This window comes from Hesperophylax consimilis, chromosome 5 (assembly GCF_061612785.1).
Source record: "Hesperophylax consimilis isolate HC1 chromosome 5, BYU_Hcon_1.0, whole genome shotgun sequence".
NCBI classification, from domain to species: domain Eukaryota; kingdom Metazoa; phylum Arthropoda; class Insecta; order Trichoptera; family Limnephilidae; genus Hesperophylax; species Hesperophylax consimilis.
In genome coordinates, this window is record NC_142840.1 from 23,429,237 (window position 1) to 23,447,501 (window position 18,265).

The 18,265-nt window shown below is 34.6% G+C and overlaps 1 protein-coding gene across 7 annotated transcripts in view; it reads right to left on the reverse strand.

The window, feature by feature from the left end:
• OtopLa (proton channel otopetrin-like a) overlaps window positions 1-18,265 on the reverse strand; it is a 106,783-nt gene that overhangs the window by 14,972 nt on the left and 73,546 nt on the right. For 4 of the 7 annotated variants that reach the window (XM_089631712.1, XM_089631709.1, XM_089631707.1 and 1 more), the window contains exons 4-6: window positions 3,316-3,500; window positions 2,598-2,800; window positions 1,800-1,877 (exon numbers count right to left, since the gene is read on the reverse strand). In XM_089631712.1, coding sequence (XP_089487838.1) covers window positions 1,800-1,877; window positions 2,598-2,800; window positions 3,316-3,500 — 466 coding nt within the window. Of the gene's footprint in view, window positions 1-1,799; window positions 1,878-2,597; window positions 2,801-3,315; window positions 3,501-5,040; window positions 5,423-5,822; window positions 6,288-18,265 lie in introns of those variants that run through there. The other 3 variants (XM_089631713.1, XM_089631711.1, XM_089631710.1) reach the window with 2 other exon arrangements.

The window sequence follows — 18,265 nt, forward strand, 5'->3', positions numbered from 1 at the left end:
TTCAATTGGCCATATAGATAAAAATTCGTGTAAATTTTCAATATCAAATAATATTTAGCTGAGAAACCAGCAAGTCATGCAAATAAATATTATAAATTGTGAATTATGGTGGTACCAAATAATTGTGCAAACCAAAAAGCATTCTAATTCAAACTAATTTAATAATCAAAGACATTTATTTATACTACAGATCAATAATATAATACAATCAAACAATAAAAAGCTAAAAAGCATAATAATATAGTATTGTGATAATGCCTGATTTATTATACGAAAAAACATATTTTTGCTACGGGCAAACATTGAAGCGAAATTAAGATGAATACTAAGTAAAACGTTGAAAGAAAAGTCACGAAAACCTGTGAAAATTAATTTTGTTAAAGTTATCAAATTATTATTTTGGCAGGAGGGACCACTGATGTGGGATTTGTTTTGTTACATAAAATACTTATACTACGTATTTATGCACGTAAATGATTTATTAAAAATATATAAAGGGTGTCCGGGGGTAAAGTGCACTTACTTCGGGAGGTGAATCTACACGATGGTAGAAGTAAAAAAGATGAATAAGTTTTTTCGAAATTCCAACTTTTTTTTCCCATAAGTACTAAAATATTTTTCCAAAGAAGATTTTTTTTCCAATACAAACTATTTAACTTTTTACCTTAAAACTTCGGAATTTCGAAAAAAGTTATTTGTCTTCTACTTCTAAAATTATGAAGAATCACCCCCCGAAGTTGAAGTGCACTTTACCCCCGGACACCCTGTAAAAGAACGTATATTATTAGAGATGTGGTAAGTTATTGACGATTTATTTAAAGAGTGTTGGTATTTTCCGAATAATTTAATTTATTTTCAGACAAGTCAGTGTAAGATTAATAATTTGTACGTTGAAGTTATTCGAAGTAGAATTTTTTTATGGGTTTCCATTTGAAAATAACATGCGCGTGCATTTTTACGACGTGCAAAATAATATATTTAAATGCATTTTGAAGCAATATTTTATTTACAGCAATGCAGGGTCGGACTAATCACAAAACAATACGAGTATAATCGACACGTATTTAAAAAAAAACTCAAACAAAGTAAGGTGCATAAATTTGTTTTCGGGAAAATTACATTATTATTAAGTTGTTCATAGTATTTATTTATTTTTGAGCAAAATAAGTCCTGAAGAAGTCTAACAAAACGAAGTTGATAGCCACCCCAATGGAAAATAATCACAAGTTTTCCAAACCCCCCCAACTTTTGTAACAAAATACATAAATGTTAAAAACTTTAACCATTATTTCTGTTCTTCAATCTTTTGTGAAACTACCCCAAAATGTTGTTTCCTGTATTAAATTAAACCGACCCCGCCTACACCGAAAAGCGGTAAAACAAAAATCGCGCAAATCTACTAACAGAACTGCCTCTCTCGACAGCTGAAATCCCGACTAATTCCGAATTGAACAAAACAATCTGAAAAAATAAATTGTTTAGAACTCAGACGCAACAACGATTTATACTAGTTAGACGTCTTATTTTATTATCGCGCGCTGACTACACTAATATGAACTCAGTGCAGAGGGATCTTTTTGTTTATCTTGTTGGCTTCTCAGCCGGCGTGAATTTTTTTATTTATTCCATGGATTTCAGTTTCTTTCGGAATTGATCAGGCTGGATTTCAGCTTCCGGGATTAGGCTTCGCCCATCAATAAACAACAAAGCAAGCAATCTGTATCTTCAGGGAAATCACGAGACAGGAGACAGAAGACAGAAGCCAGAAGCCACTCCTGCAGTACCAAGATGCTTCTCACCTGTTCGGGCTCGCAAAGGGGCGCAGTGCGCAGTTGCTGTTCGCGCACTATGTCGCGCATCTTACGAGGGTACACCTCCTGCCCAAATAATAAGACATGGCGACCGATAACCAAAAGTTGCATGCAGATAATCGCAAATTAAAAGTAGTACAAAATGAATACATTGAGAGTTAAAAGGGCATTCCTGTGCTTGTAAGTAGAAATCCAAGGAACTACTCGCTGGGGCCACGCCAAATATTATTTATTGTCTGTAAAATCTATCGATATCAATAAAAATACTACAAAAAGAGCGTAAAATAAACAACATAAATTAACAATTTCAAGATGGCGGAATTGTTTTCCTTCTTTCCTTTTTTATAAATCATAAAATCTAGACATCATTTTAAAGAATAACTACTTGCGTTTAAAAGCCATCCTAACAAAAATAATATTTCAAGTAAAGCTGATGAAAAACTAATAATTGCAGTAACTAGCAGTAGGTAAATACACACAGTGTGATTAAACAACGATGATTCAAACGAGCAGTCCGCAATATATGGACACTGAGCTTTCATATGAAACAACGAAAATGATTATGTTGGTAAATGAGAACTGGCAGTGTCAATATAGTGAGGCAGCTCTGAACGAACGAACATGATGACGAAGTTTGTAAACTAGCTGTGAGCTGTAACTACAACACTAACACAAAGAAGTTTCCTGAGATGTATGGCGAGGAGTTGAAAAGATTAAGTAGCACATCAACGTTCTATTCAAAAGCTTCTAAAGTATTCGTGAAAGTGGGCCAGGGAAGAAGTGTACCTGAAACTGGCTTTGTTTCTTGGATTCCTTGGCGGGCTTCTCCTTGGAGTCCTTCTCCTTCTCCTTATCCTTGCCGTCCTTCTTCCCGTCCTTCTTGGCGTCCTTCTCCTTGTCCTTGCTCTTCTTTTCCTTCTCCTTCTTCGGCTTCTTCTCTGGTGGAGGGGGTTTGGGCTTCGGGGGGCTTCCACTGCAGCAAGTGCTTTCTGTGGTTTCCGCAGACGAAGATAAAAAACAAAAATCTTTTGTAGAAGTTCTTAATTTTCTTAAAATCTCCTTTGCTACAACACTAAAAGCTTAACTGAAAACGTATATTGCCGTAGATGGTTAAGGTAAAACACATTGACGGGATTTCAGAACACAGGGTTGCCACTCTAGTTCGTTGATTCCGCGAAATAAGTTTTGTGGAAATAACATGTCAATTTTTTAATAACATTATCAAATATAAACACAAGATTTATTAAAAAAAGTAGCATTAACTAACGGAAAGTTTTCCAGTGAAAGAGCGAACTTATGGTGAGATTATTATTGATGAGCATTCATATATCTATGCCAATGAAATTATCAAACATGGCAAATAAATTTCTAATTGTAAATTGTCAAAATGTGCTAAAAATATAGCAGATCTGATTTCAAATACAATGGATCTTTGAAATTTTGTAAAATAGTGAGATATGAAAAATAATTTGAATACGTAAATGGAGGAGACTAGTGTACTAACCTTGGAGCAGGAAACAGAAGACGTATAGCAAAAACAATATGCTCATGCCATAGAGGTAGGTGAAAAATCCTTCATAATAATACAGGGGCAGGTTGTGCGTGATGACGTCACTGATGACGTAAGCAATGCAGATGACTACTAAAAGCTTGGCGTAGATGAAACTCATGATGATGAAGAGCGATGTTCTGAAATCCAACAACGGAAAAGTATGAAAATAACGGACATGTGAGGCAGGGTTCTACCATGCGATATACCATCTCTCCCAAGCACTCTACACACATCCCAGAGATCTCCGGAGTCTGGAGCTCGTCTCTGGGAGATGTCCTTTTCTGCTGTGCCGTGAGAGTTTTGAATTATCTTTTTGTGGTACTGACTAAAATATATTACCAAGCATGTGAATTGCTGGTCACTAGTTTTAAATAAGTCTACGATAGTGGCATCTCCTATCGAGGGTGAAATATAAAATAGATCTTTGTATTTTCAACGATTTTTCCACTCTTTCACGGGTATAAAGTTACAACTGATCTCATTAAGATACGTACAGTATAAAAGTAGACAGCTAGTTACTAGCACAAACTATTAGTAAATAGAAATTATTTTTGCTGTAATGGACAATGATACCGATTTCAGAACCATGTGTATTTAACCGCAACTTTATTAATTCTAATTAATACACGTTAATATTTTATTGATTTGTTTTTTGACTTTTGAGATATTGAGTCGTGATTTGGTTCCACCTCCGCCTTGACTTCAATTCAATCATAGTGCATCGAGTGTAGAAATTAGAAATACGTAAGTTTATTTGGGTAGTATAATGATTTATAGGAAGGATAAAGTGCAACACGGCTCAAAACCCCAAAATTCAACATACTAAGTAAGGCCGTGAGAATATTAAATGAATCATGTTCTATGAGTTCAGTTTAGAATCAACATAAAAAACTTATTCTTCAATGGTTTGGGAAAGATATTTGCCACCGTTGATCGATATGAAAGAGGTTGGGCTGGGGTCGGTGTGCGCGGAAGAGGCGAAGCACATAAATTTCCTACAAAATGTTTTATTGGATGTTTTTTCTGCAATAAATAAAACTCTTGCAAACAACGAAAGCGAAGAGGAGCATCATGTTTTGCAGTTTTAAAAAGGTGTTTCTGATGAGAGGGGTAGGCAACCCTGCTTAGTGTCAGTGGGAGGGGGAGGGCAGTTACCTACGTCCTCTGTTACGAAAGCGTTCAACCCCAGGAACGGGGATGAGATTTTATAATAGGGTTCACCAAGGGTGTTGTTAATAGACTCAGACGACATTTTTTATTCAAGTATCCTTTGAGAAGAATACAAACTTCGCAAAATTATAATGTTCTGGTAGGCTTCATGGGTTGCTTGTTACCTATGCTATGTGTTACAATCAAATATTTGAACGATCCATTTTTATCCATTTAGGTCTAGAATTGAAACATTTTCCAATGGATATAACAATTTAAGCTACAATAAACATTCAGAAGGAAAGAACAATATTTGCCGAAATGGAAGGAATTACAAAATTTTGTGTTTGCAACAGTATATTAGGAGGTTCATTCAAATTCTCTTCTTCTCGATTTTTTAATTCATACCCAAAAATAAATTCAAAATCGGCATTATTCTGAAATTCATTCCCAAAAATAAAATGAAAACCGGTATTTTTCTGAATTTCCGACGAAAAGTACTTATTTATTTATTTTCAAAATCTTAACCTTTTTGCCGGCTTGGGCTGTACCCCCTTGAGCTCCATCTCTTTGTTGGCCGAGTTGTTCTTCTCCGCGATGGCAATGTCACTTCCGGACTGCTGCTGGCGGTGCACCGGAAGTGTCGCCATGTTGTCTATAGCCTCCACATCCACCGTGGCTACCTTCACTTCTTGCTGGTGATCTGGGTGCTTCTCCTTTCCCATCTTACCGACTTATCTAAATCCCGGCGCGAAATTACCAAACACTTTTCATGACAGAAAGCAAATAATTTTTTTATGGCACTATGTTTTTTATTCACCGAGTTATTGTCACTTTTTATTAAATTATTATTTAGGACGTATTCTTTGATTATTTCGTTGTTTGTTTATTACATTTTGTTTAAATTGAGCTGAAATGACAACAAAAATTGAGTTTATATTCTTTATACGTCTAACTGAAAGCTAGCAAAAAAATAAATTTCTATATTTCGAAAATTAAAAAAAAAAAACAACTAAAAGGTTAAAAGTTTAAAAAATTATGTTAAAAGAAAAACGAAAAACTCTGATGGTAACGCAGTTATTGCGCATTGAAATGAAAACAAAGCAATATAGTCGTAGCGGGCAACCACTCCCGATTGCAATTGAATTAGTTGAACAAGAACAAGTTAGATACAATAGTATCAGGGCGCGATCACTGATATTCACTCGTAGACTTGGTCTGAGCAGCCAGGTGATCTAGTGTGTGCATGAGACGCAATCATTGATGACGATTGCGCCATGATGTACACGGAGATCAACACAAAGCTTTACCTGGACGCTGATGATGACTAGTTTGGTTGGGGAAGGATCGACGCTCGATCGTCTCGACGCCGGGGAAACGACGCCTGGCGGAACAGGAGATGGGAAGAGGGGGAAGTGGCAGCGCGTTCTGCGCAAGCTCCCTGGAGGCTGGGGGCGGGACGGTCACGTGACCCCAGGGGCGGTGCGCACACAAGCGATTTAAGCAGCTATTGTCCTGCCACTGAGAGCTTGTTGTTATATCGCTGTCTGTTACAAGTGTCGTTAATGAGAAATAAGTTTATATTCGCTGGGAAATAAAGATTCTCTATCTATCATACTTTGTACTTGGCAGGAGTTTGACGCAGAAAGCCTCATGCAACCTCACTTTTGTGTATGACCTTTTATTTCCCCATATCATGTAGTTAACACACAATTTTCGCAGTGATTTACCTTTATTATCGGTAAAGGTTCAACATTTTAATACATAATTTTTCTTTTAGAAATGTGCATGAATCCAAAAAACGAACGAATTCCGTGAATTGCTAAAAGTTCAGCGTGGGATTCAGCATTTGGATTTCAAAGGATAACCAAATGTACCTCCACTTACGCTAGAAAGAGTAAAAAAAAATCTATGTGTTAAAGTGATATGCTTAATCGTTGTGGTTGTTTAGAAATTTATTTTTTGCTCCACCGGCCGCCACTGGCGTTTCCTTAAAACTTTTCCCAGCATCCGCGATTGGTCGATACAGCTCCCCAGCCAGTGTTGGCGCGAGCAGCCTGGGGGGTTGGGCTGTGGAAGGGAAGAGGGGGGAGGCAGGGACGTGCGGCCGACCCACTGACCCAGCCCCACCCCGCCCGCCTGCCCCGCACCAAACGCCACTGGCTTCAACAAGGACTTGGATATTCACGAGGTGACTTAATGATGATAACAATAAACAATCAATCATTTTTAAGAATTTAAAAAATTAGAATCCCATGAAAGATGTAAGTAGGTTATAATAATATTAACCTAAAAATTGGTAATTTTCCGGTTGATATACCTATCTGCCAATGTAGGTAGTAGCAAAGGAAGTAGTAGATAGTAGCAAAGTAAATAGTAGATAGTAGCAAAGTAAATGATAGGAGTAGCAAAGTAAATAGTAGGTAGTAGCAAAGTCAGTAGTAAGTAGTAGCAAAGTAATAGGAGTGGCAACGTAAATATTAGGTAGAAGCAAAGTAAGTAGTAGGTAGAAGCAAAGTAAGTAATAGGAGTGGCAAAGTAAATAGTATGTAGTAGCAAAGTAAGTAATAGGAGTGGCAATGTAAATAGTAGCAAAGTAAATAGTATGTGATGCCCTTAATCACGTATAAGATAATGTTTTATTACGTGGCTCTTTACTCCATTAATGACATATTATATTTATAAAATCTTTCTATCATGATAAACACCCTAACAACTGATACTAACAAAAAGACATATTTTCAAAAATTGTTTTAAATGTCGCTTTTTATTCAGTGGTTGAAGCTTGATTTTTATTTTAAGGGTTGACTGTCCCGCTGTATCCATATTAGGGGTCGTTGTACGAAGTGCACTGGTAGCGGGTGCCTTACGTAAGATGTTGGGGGTGGGCCGAAGGTGACAGGAGGGGTTAGCGTCATTTTGCAAGGACGATGCAATACTTAAGGGGAATATAATCATTATATTTTAATAGTTCTATTAAACGTGCTTGTTTGCTTCTTTCTATCGAGATAAATATTAGCATTGCAGGATTTACATGCTATTTGACCTAAAAGCTACATCTACGAATCGCAGACTAACTAACTAATTCAGAGAGGTACATAATATTCTCTCAGTATTGTCCTTGTGAAAGAACACCATTCAGAATCGAAACTTTGCTTGAAATGGCTTCACCCGTGTTTGGTGACCAGATATTTATAGCCAGGTACTTCCCAACCATCATCTTCCCCATCCCCTTTCTTTCCCCACTCCCTTCGGATTCTAATGAGGCAACTATTGAGGATACCATTGTTCCACTGGTTCCGGATAGTCGGGAGCAGTTGTGATTCTTGTGCAGTAGGTATTCACATTGAAAAAATATTATATTTATGTTCACTCGCAGACTCTAGACATCTCGAACATCATTTGGGTTTCCGTTTAGGTCAGATACTTACTTACATTAAAAACAAAGCTAATCAAATACATCAGATCAAAAATTAAATTGCTGGTTTAGCATGGGAAAATAAAGGGAGAGGGCGAAATTTATTAGACGCAAGAGAGAATGGGATGAAAATCAGGATTCGTATCAAAATTGGTGTGAATAAGTCAAACGGAGTCTTTCATTTGAAATAGTAAAGGGAACTTTTTCAGAGCTTTTGACTCGGGAGTACTATTTAACTTCTATGTTTTGGTTGTTTGTGCTCTTTCTCACAGGACCAAAGGAAGTGTATCGATTCGAGAGTAGAGTTGATATCTACTTACTAAGTAGGTTGAAAATTCGAGGATAACAATATTTATTGTTCAACATAAATAATAATTACAAATAATGAATTATTAATTCGCGAAGAAATACAAAGGCAAAGTAAAAAGTGAAATAAAATGAAAGCTTTGAGAGCTTATTAGAGTAGGTAACAGAAATATCCATGAAATCTGGGGAATAATAATAATATTTGAATGATTTGTAAAGCGCATTTTTTGTGAAAAATCACTTCAAGGGCTGTACCAATAAATAACGTATTTATATAATACTCTATCTTATTACGTTTTTACTAACTATGGACTAGACAAACTATTGACTAACTTAATTAATTTAACTATTGGGTCCGTCAGTTCGTCGATCACTAATCCAAATCTACGTTGACAGTGCATTTAACCAATGCACGTGATTCTGCGTTAAAATTTACACATATGTTTATTTATAATATACTGGACCATTTTTACCTGGGAGGTCACATGAGATTAACATTGTTTATTGTTTAAGGTACAGTTCGCACGCTGTTGACATGGAACGCATGTTATTGGAACTGCTATTATTAAATCCTGGTATTTATTTTAATAATATGTATGTTCTTCAATGAACGCGTTTTGGAAGGAAAAGCAAATTTTAAAATGTGCGGTAAAAGGATTTGATCAGAATTTATCTACCTAAATATGATTCGTCCCTCGGTAATAGACAGATAAAGACGTGTGTAATGTTAATCCAACAAGAAAAGTATGATCAGGATATTTTATAGGCAATAAAAGAATAGTATTTTTAGGTAGGTATATTTAAATTAAGTTAAAGTTTTTGGTTTGGACCTAAATTCTGTTAGACTTGCTATGCAACTTAGTTCCGGAGGGAGTTTAAGGAAGCTAAGGCAGTATCTAGCTTGCGCTTAGTTTCCTTTCTGCTACAGCTATTTTTATTTATTAAAACAACTTTAAAAAATTTGGTTAATAACAAAAAAAAATCCCAGGAGTTAGGAGGCTGAAATTCATAAGGCTTCGCCTTAATTGAATAATTTTATCGACATTTTCGGAAATAATAAAAAAGCTTTTGCTTTTCTAAAACTGTTGGCCCTGAAAACACAAGAGTCCATTGGCATTAAAGCTCAACACTCTCACCAGAGTCAGGCTCTGTTTATGATCGGTAATAAGTATTTTTATGTCTTCAATAACAGCCGCAGGAAGCAGATGATTTGGAGCCATCATCCATATTGATGCTGGACACTTGAGTGCATATATTGGACCATCTCCCTTAATAGACGTGGGTAGTAAAATCGAAGTGCATACACATCGAAGTACTAAAGGACTATGTACATATATGTAAGCAAATTACTTTAGGGAACATGAGAAAACTACCAATTGTCAAAAGCTGGCAAGTAATAAATAATAATATTCTGCTATGAACCTGGTGGAATAACGAACTACAAAGCATATTTTTACAATATTGGATAAAAAAACATCGTGAAATTTGTATCGGTTTATTTTAATTTTTGTATTAAAAGTTTTACTTTTAAATGCATTTATCTGAATTTAGAGTAAATTAATTAATGAAATGGAATCTTGGAAGTGGAATTAGCCCACTTTCCAATATCCGATCGAGCTGAAACTACGCAGATGGACTCGTTGTCGATGACAATGCATTCTTTTAACATTTGGTTTCACTCATACATATTATTTCATATATTAACTGATGTAAATGTTTATAATGTCATCTAATTTCCGAGAAATTCGTGTGTGTGCGTGGTGACACCCAAAATTGATATTATTAGAGTGCATTGTCATCAAAAATTAGTCCATCGATCGGTTGTCGGGAAGTGGGTTAATTTTAAATTTCAAGATTCCAATTCATTCATTTATTCAAGAAAACAAAATCGAAATTCAAATACACGTAATTAAATAAAAAATTTAAAAAAAAACATTTTTTTACGGGTTGTATTTTTGTCAATCTTAACTCTGTAGGCGAGTGGTTAATATCCTTGGCTATGGATCCAAGTCGTGGATTCGAAAACCGGCATGCCCGCATATATTTGACTTCATATTCAATAAATTTGCGGCACGCCACGAGTGGTATATAGTCACAGTATCGGCCCAGTGAAAGACCACCATTCAGAAACGAAAGGTTATTTAAAATGACTTTAACCGTGTTTAATGACCACATCTGAATTGTCAGTTAATATTCTTCCTCCCATCTCCTTCCCCTCCCACCCCTTCGGCCTCACAACATATCTCAATAATTAGGGATGATATAGTACCACTACTGGTTCCGGGCAGTCAGAACCTTAAAACAATCATTTTAAATTCGTGTATATTTCGATAGGAGACATGTCTGGAAACAAACTTAATAATAGTTACAATCGTTTGTCTAGTCTAGTGCAAAGATGGACAATAATTTATTAATGAAGTACCGTGGAAGTGACCAGGATAAGTTCTTCGACTGCTTTCTGTGTTCTAACCTTGGAGGAAAGGTTCTAACTAATGAGTGTGTTCAGTAAATATGATTTTTCCAGTAAACCGGGTCATGACATAACAAGCAAATGGCGGTGACACAAATGGGGGTTACGTGGAATTATGTGTATTCCATCGTCCCACCTTTGTTGTCGGTTGAATATGCAAACCAGCCGATAAGTAGGCCACAGATAATTATCATTCGTGGGCCGAGTCAGACGCGGTGGCGCCGATATATCGCAGTGGGCCCAGGGCCGTACTGCGCAAAGGGAAAACTTTTCCCCTTACGATGGGGATGAAATATTCAAAATGTTAATTTCATAGCTTACAATGCGGGGCGTAAATCCAGTATCATCGCAATATGGAAAAAAACAGCGTTCTGCAATAATCGTGGGTTCAGCTAACTGCTACATCAATGCAGAAGCAATAGAATAATAATAATAATAATAAGTGTTTTACTATCTTTTTTTTTGTGTAACAAATAGATATAATGATATCCTCACTGGGATCTCCCGTGCTGAGGATTTCATTTACATATTATGTATAATTTAATTATAAGAAAATTAATATTACATCAAAGTTACAAATAAATTTAATTATGAACAAATATCATGCAATATATATATATATATATATATTTTTTTTTAATAATTGTAAAATAAGTATATATATGAAGTGTATTATATATATGAAGTGTTTTTTGGTATAGTTATATATATGAAATGTTTTTTGGTATAGTTCAGTTGAATCTGTTTTAGTCTGTGTTTGATTTCAGTAAATTTTCTATTTCAGATCTGGTGATGGTAGTATGAGTTTTTCGAATATCGTGGCGTTATTCCTAACCAGGAAAAGTTTTTATTTAATTTTCAAACGAAAAAATGGTTCTTAAATAAGGCCCACTACTTTAATTAAGGTCAGCTTTTAAAACAATATTTGAATGTTAATTTAAGCCATCAGAAATACCACAGAGAGAATATAAAAGCAAGAAAAACCGGTAATTAATTATATGGACTGATAGACAAAGTTTTGTAGATCGTAAACACGATGAACCTTACGGTATTCGTAAGTTATTTTTGCAAAATGTGAACGTACTCGTTTCTTTCAGAACATGGCGGAAAGAATACGGCGTTCCACAAGGCAGTGTCTTAGGCCCGATATTCCTGATTAAGTGTTAAAACAATTTCATCCTCAGCTTTCCATCTGCTATTTCATAGTATCTACATTAAAAGCAGGAATAATCCTGGCTGCGATGCAAATCATATAATAGTAGAAAATGGTTGGTGTTTTGAAAGTCCACCATTCAACATTTTTTCAGCGTATTTTTTTACTAGTTTACCTCTGAGCCGTAACGTGATAGTAAAATTTCTACAAAAGCAATAAAGCAATTGTAAATAAAAGTATAATACACATATTATAAATTCAAAGTTAATCACTCCACGCAACGCCAGCGCAGGAATCAACCCGTAATGGTGAAAAATAAAGATAACTATCTACGGAGAGTACCCATGTAGCTCTCAAACTAAATAATTGACCTATTCATTTTAGAAAAGTCATAAATCTTAAGATTGAGATCAATTTTGTGTGGGCGGGATGCATTGATTACATTAACTCTCTGATCTAGATAGAATACATACACGTTTAGTTTATTACCCATCATACATTATTATGTTTAAAAAATCATGTTCAATTCAGATTCTTCCAAAGTTGGCAGCCGCGGGGTGCCAATTTTATCAAGTTGTTTTCTCCATAGTAATAATCATGGCTCTATTATTATAAATTATTTATAAACACAGACAACGCAGGAACAAATTCCGTACTGAATAATCAAGTAAACTTATCTGTCAAAAATATCTATAAACAAACAAGTTCTGGTTTCCATTAATAATATGTTATGGGGATAATGGGGGCGGGTGATCCAGTTTTTTTAAACGTTTGGTTAGAATTTATATCGAATAGAATTTTGGTTATATGGTATAATGTAAGTCATGTTGGAACGGTAGGTAAATTTAAGCGGTATAAAAATAGCAATAATGTCAAATCAATACAAAGTTTGCATTCAAGAGTTTGTTTACATTATTTATGACTTCATGTCAACTCACTAGTGTTGGGAATGATCGATATTTTAATATAAACGATTATTTCAGCATCTGTAATATATTATTCGGTTCTAAAACCTATTAAAATTCATTTCGATGAATAATCGATTATTTTGATCGATTCGGATAATAATTCGACGATACGGTTTCGTGCCTTAAAAAAAACAGGTCAACGACATTGTTTTCTTTCAAGTAATCGATTTTTGCATATCATATATTATCGGCCAAGTCGTCAGCAAGTCCGAGTGATTAAGGCCCCGTAGTAAGCGTTCAAAGATGGCTTGAAGGGAGAAAAACACGATAATAATTAAGCGAAAATAGTGAAAATATTTAATAAAACATGCTTTAGTGGCCTTTAAAGATACACTGTGATTTTTTTCATTCATATAAAATATTAAATAACAGAATAAAACGTGTTTTTAATAATTTTCGGATCGATTTTTTTCTTTCGAGGAAATTTTATATAGTTAACGTTTCGGCATAACAAATGTATATATATTATCTTAAAAAATATCCTATATTTTTTGGAACCTAAAAAGTTGACTTGTTATAAAAGGGTAGAAACTGGTTATGCGGGGGCTTAAGACGAAACATTGTACGACAGAGCACGACTGATATTAGGGTTTCAAGTATTTACATCGCTGCACCACGCAATTTTAAGGGAATGCTTTTGATTATTTATTTACCACTAATAAAATGTAACAAGTATTGTATCACAAAAAGAACTAAAGAAGTTTTATGGTTCCAAACTTGGCTAATTGGAAATTTTTTCACAGGAAATGAGTCTGGCAGTTCAAATGAAGAAAGCACCTTTGAAGCTTTTATTGTGAGAAACATCAATGGGATGACGATTGAACATCATGTTGAATTCAATGAAGTCACATTTCTCCACCTAGTTTTTGTAACATTACTCAGTTTCTATTCAAAATCTTAACTATATATCAGAAAATATGTTTGTGTAAAGCCAGAAGCAATAGAAACTCTCAAATTTGCACAGCTTCTTCTGTCAAGAATTTCTAGGCTAAAGCCATAAGAATAAGGATTTAAAAAAATAATAACGGTGAGTCCGGGTACTAACTACTAGTCTACTAAATCACTTCTACTGTAATATATAATGTCATGCCTGACAGTAATAAAGCCAGTAAGGAATGTTTTAAACTGTTTTGGTAAACGTGCACACTGCACAGGACAGGAGGCATGGTATTGACAATCCACAATCCAATACAATTTTGTATGAGTGCATTATAAAATTCCATTAAAAGCACAATGGCGTAACATTGTGGTTCCCAGGCCCATGTCATTTAATGATAACAGATCTCTGTATTCTGAATGCCCTTCTCCTGTAAGTACGAGTAAGTTGGTAGGTTGTAAGTACGAGCAAGTTGGTAGGTTGTAAGTACGAGCAAGTTGGTAGGTTACAGTAAGACCATACCGGATACTGTATTCAATGATTCAAATCACACCGAAGACAAATAATATTGTTATTTATTGTCAGCCGGATGTGAGACAGACTTGAATCTATTAAGTCACAACGGGATTAATGGGATCGGACACATAATCTTGTTTCTTGAACACTCGTGTGTTGTTCTACTGCTTATCATCATCAATCAGATGTCAGGAATAGATGCGGCGAGTTTAAAGCTGGGAAACTGACAATTGATTGCACTGTTTCCGCATATAAATACGCTCCCTAAATATCCGAAAAATAATATTATGTACAATGAAAATGTTCACAATAATTATCCTGAGAGAATTCGTCAAGATTTTATTTATGCTTCCTAAAACTAAACTTAAGTGCACATAAAATGGTGTGTTTTATAAAGGAAAAAAGCCCTTTTGGCTTCCCTAACCTTAACTTAACATTTGCACTTTTCGTAGGATATGTGCCGAATATGTAAACAAAAATATGATTTTTTAGGAATAACTTTATTGAGTAAAACCTCAAATTGTAATATTTAATTATTGAAGACAATATTAGGGATTTCTAAACGAAAATCTGAAACAGAAAAATCAGAAAAGGATACGGTCACATCTAGGACTCGAACCCAGGACCCTCGTCTTTCCGGGACACCGCTCTACCAACTGAGCTAATGGGACCCTATCCCCCTCGGTCACTTTTAACTGTATCATACTTCGAATGAGAACTACCAACATTGTCTTCATTTTTTCACCGCACATTTTTATTGGCAACTATCTTTATGTATGATGACATGAAAATAAGATAGGTTTATCTAAAAAGACGCTGTCTAGATTGCATTTAGTTCGGGTTGAATCTTGCGATGTACACTGTTTTTGAAAGCAGATGAAATTTCAGATATTGAACAAACGGACAATTAAACAATTAATGTGCAATTAAAAGTATTAAAATTTGTACGCAAACATAGCTAAAGTTTTTAAAATCGCTCTCCTTTTCCTGATAAATATAATAACTATATGCCAGAATATTAGATTTTTTACGAACACGTGTTACCTACGCTGTCCTCATAACGCATTCGCTCTTTACTGATACTTTGTTAGGAAATCTGTCAATTGATTCGTTAAAGGCCTACAGTCCGGTTTTCAACAGGAAAACGAATAATTTGACCAGATTAAAAAAAAATTGCAATATTTTATATCAGTAAGTTTTCTCCGCGGCTAGGCTTGGTATTCTCTCTAAATCTGTCTGTTTGATCACAATAGAAAATGAGATATTACATGGTGACATATATAGAGCTCCGTGACCAGTTTGATTTTAAGCTCATCTCTTACAAGTAGAATACCTGAATAATATTTTTTTCTTCATATGAAGCGGTTACTTTGTGATGTGACATTATAATTTAAAATTAAACAATAACTTTGTAAACATAACTTATAGGTAAATACTTAATGCCGACCGGGTTTCGCTACAACCGTAGCTTCATCAGGGCAGTATAATACTAAAAATTAGATTAACATGTGTTGATATCACGGTAAATGATAAATTAAAATATTTTTTTCTTTCATTGCCTCAAATACAGTTAGCCGGTAAACTACAAAGTACGCAAAATGTATCTTCAAAAGCTGGCCTGAAGGAATTGCCTTTCTGGTATTTCGGTGCAACTTATTTCCATAAAGAGATGGCGACCAGAACGACAGCTGAATTCGACCGATCTCCGGCAAAAATCGACTGCTTTCTTATCTCATTATTATTTCTTATAGAGTCACGTCTGATTATCGATGGCACAGATGAAAGCTTCCATCTTCCATCTTCCAATGTTCCTGAGCTTCAGTGGACCGGCGAACCGGTTTATATAATAAATATAGCGGGGGATGCATAGCAGGTATGTATTAAATACACACGATGTCCTGATGGAAGAGTTTCGATTCTGGTTGACATGTTTTTGAGGAAAGATCTTGAGTAAGTTGAACCGGTGGATGTAATCTGTTAGTCAAAAGTTGTTAACAGTTTAAAAAATGATTACAAGCAATAATTATTAGCCTGTATAGAAAATTTAAAAAAAAAACATAAGAGAAAAAATATTAAATGCCGCCGAAGGGAATTGAACCCGCAGTCTTCTGATTGCTGGTAAGCTGCTCTACCATTGCAATACGTCGGTTTATTTTAAACCCGCCAAATAATTCTAAATGTATTTTTCAATCAACAATTATTGCTTATTAGATTTTTCTCCTGACAAACAACTACCTTTATTTTTGTTGGAAAGGCTTTGCTATTGCTAAATTTCCCACTAGATGGCGTCGAGATATATTATATCTACATTTGTTTTTCTCTGAAGATTTTCAATTTGGGTCGGTGTTTCAGGCTAATAATTATTGCTTATAATTATTTTTGAACTATGCCTAATAACCTTGTATATACATTAGATTATCATGATTACAATAAACATCATACATCGACTAAGCTTAATGGTTGATATATAAATCTAATAGAAAAGTTTAATTACTAGAAGCAAGAATAAAAATCTGGTTGAAAAGGGTAAATGAAAAAACTCCGCGGGTATAAATAGGAAAAAGTTATTTTTGTAAGTGCTAATGAGGGTGTTTTCTCGAGTGTTGAACCCATCTTTAAACATAAAAAACAGGCTTATATCGCATTAAAATGCAGCAGTTTCGAAGCGATGATTTCCTAGCAACATCAAAAATCAAAGGGAAAAATGTTGACAAACATTTTCCTGCACAAATCGAGTTATCGCCGTTTCACCGAGCAGCCAGGCGAGGAAAAAATCCAGGAATACAAATTGAGTCAGAATTCAATTAGGGAGTTAAAAATATAATATCACAAAAGAGTCACGGATAATGTTCTGAGCTAGAAGGAGTACCCATTTAAAAAAATGTTTTTATTTAGTTATAAATAAAATTACATTTTTATATCTAGTATAAACCTTTTAAATTATTTCGATTACATTAAGGACACTTTACCAAACATCTAAAACTTATTCTTTATCGTATTTAGGCATAACCCACGAAAAGCAGCAAGGCTTTTAGCTTCTTTAACATCTGTCGGTAATTCATAAAATCTTAAATCCTTTATAATAAAGATTATTTTGAGTTTCCGACCAATTTGTACTATTATATTCTGCTTGCTAGGGCCAGTATTTCAGTGACTTTTTAAGATGGCTTTGAGAGTTATTCACATTAAATTTGTCAAATTGCTCTCTGGTAGGAACCCTGACAAGATAAGCAGGCTACATTTTCACAGCAACTCGAAAAAGAGACTCCAAGGAAAGTAATTTCAATTTAGCCAGTAAAAAGCTAAAACCATTTTAAATTTACATTCTGAATATCTGTATGAGGATAAACCAAAACCTCCAAAATCTACGAGGTTTTGTATAAACACGTGCCGAATTTACAATTATATTATCTGTATTTCATCAACTTTGAGCTCGTTTCATCTAGAGCAAAAGCTCTCACCATTTTACCACAATGCTAGCCGAGTGTTGTGGTAGATATCTACCAAAATTGAGAAAAGTTTTGGGAATAATCTACTTTTTTTTAATCTCCGGAATTAATAAGAATATCTCCGGTGAGATTTGGCACTTTATAAGTATGATTCTAAGGCATGAACCTAAAAGGTCATGGGGTGAGAGGGAAGATGTATGGAAAATGCCAAAACTTAAATTCTTAAATGACATGTCCGTCTCATCAAATACCCCAAACAATTCATAAGCCGTTAAAATTGCATTAAAAATATAAAATTAAATTAAAATATTCCTTTTATAACACCTGGCATATCATATTCAATACATTTAAAGCCAAATTAGTCCACCACTTTTTAAATGTAAATAATGTATGAGAAATCATTATATTTTATTTCGATTTTGTATTGTTTGTTTTATACTGTTGCTAAAAATGAAATTTGTAATTTTTATGTACTTAAAAGCCCAATAGGGCGTCAATAAATAAATAAATAAATATCAAAGGTTTGCTACACAAGATGGCGGCCAGGAAATTTCTCTCATGCTAGATTTGGCTTCAAAGTCACTCTTACAAAATTG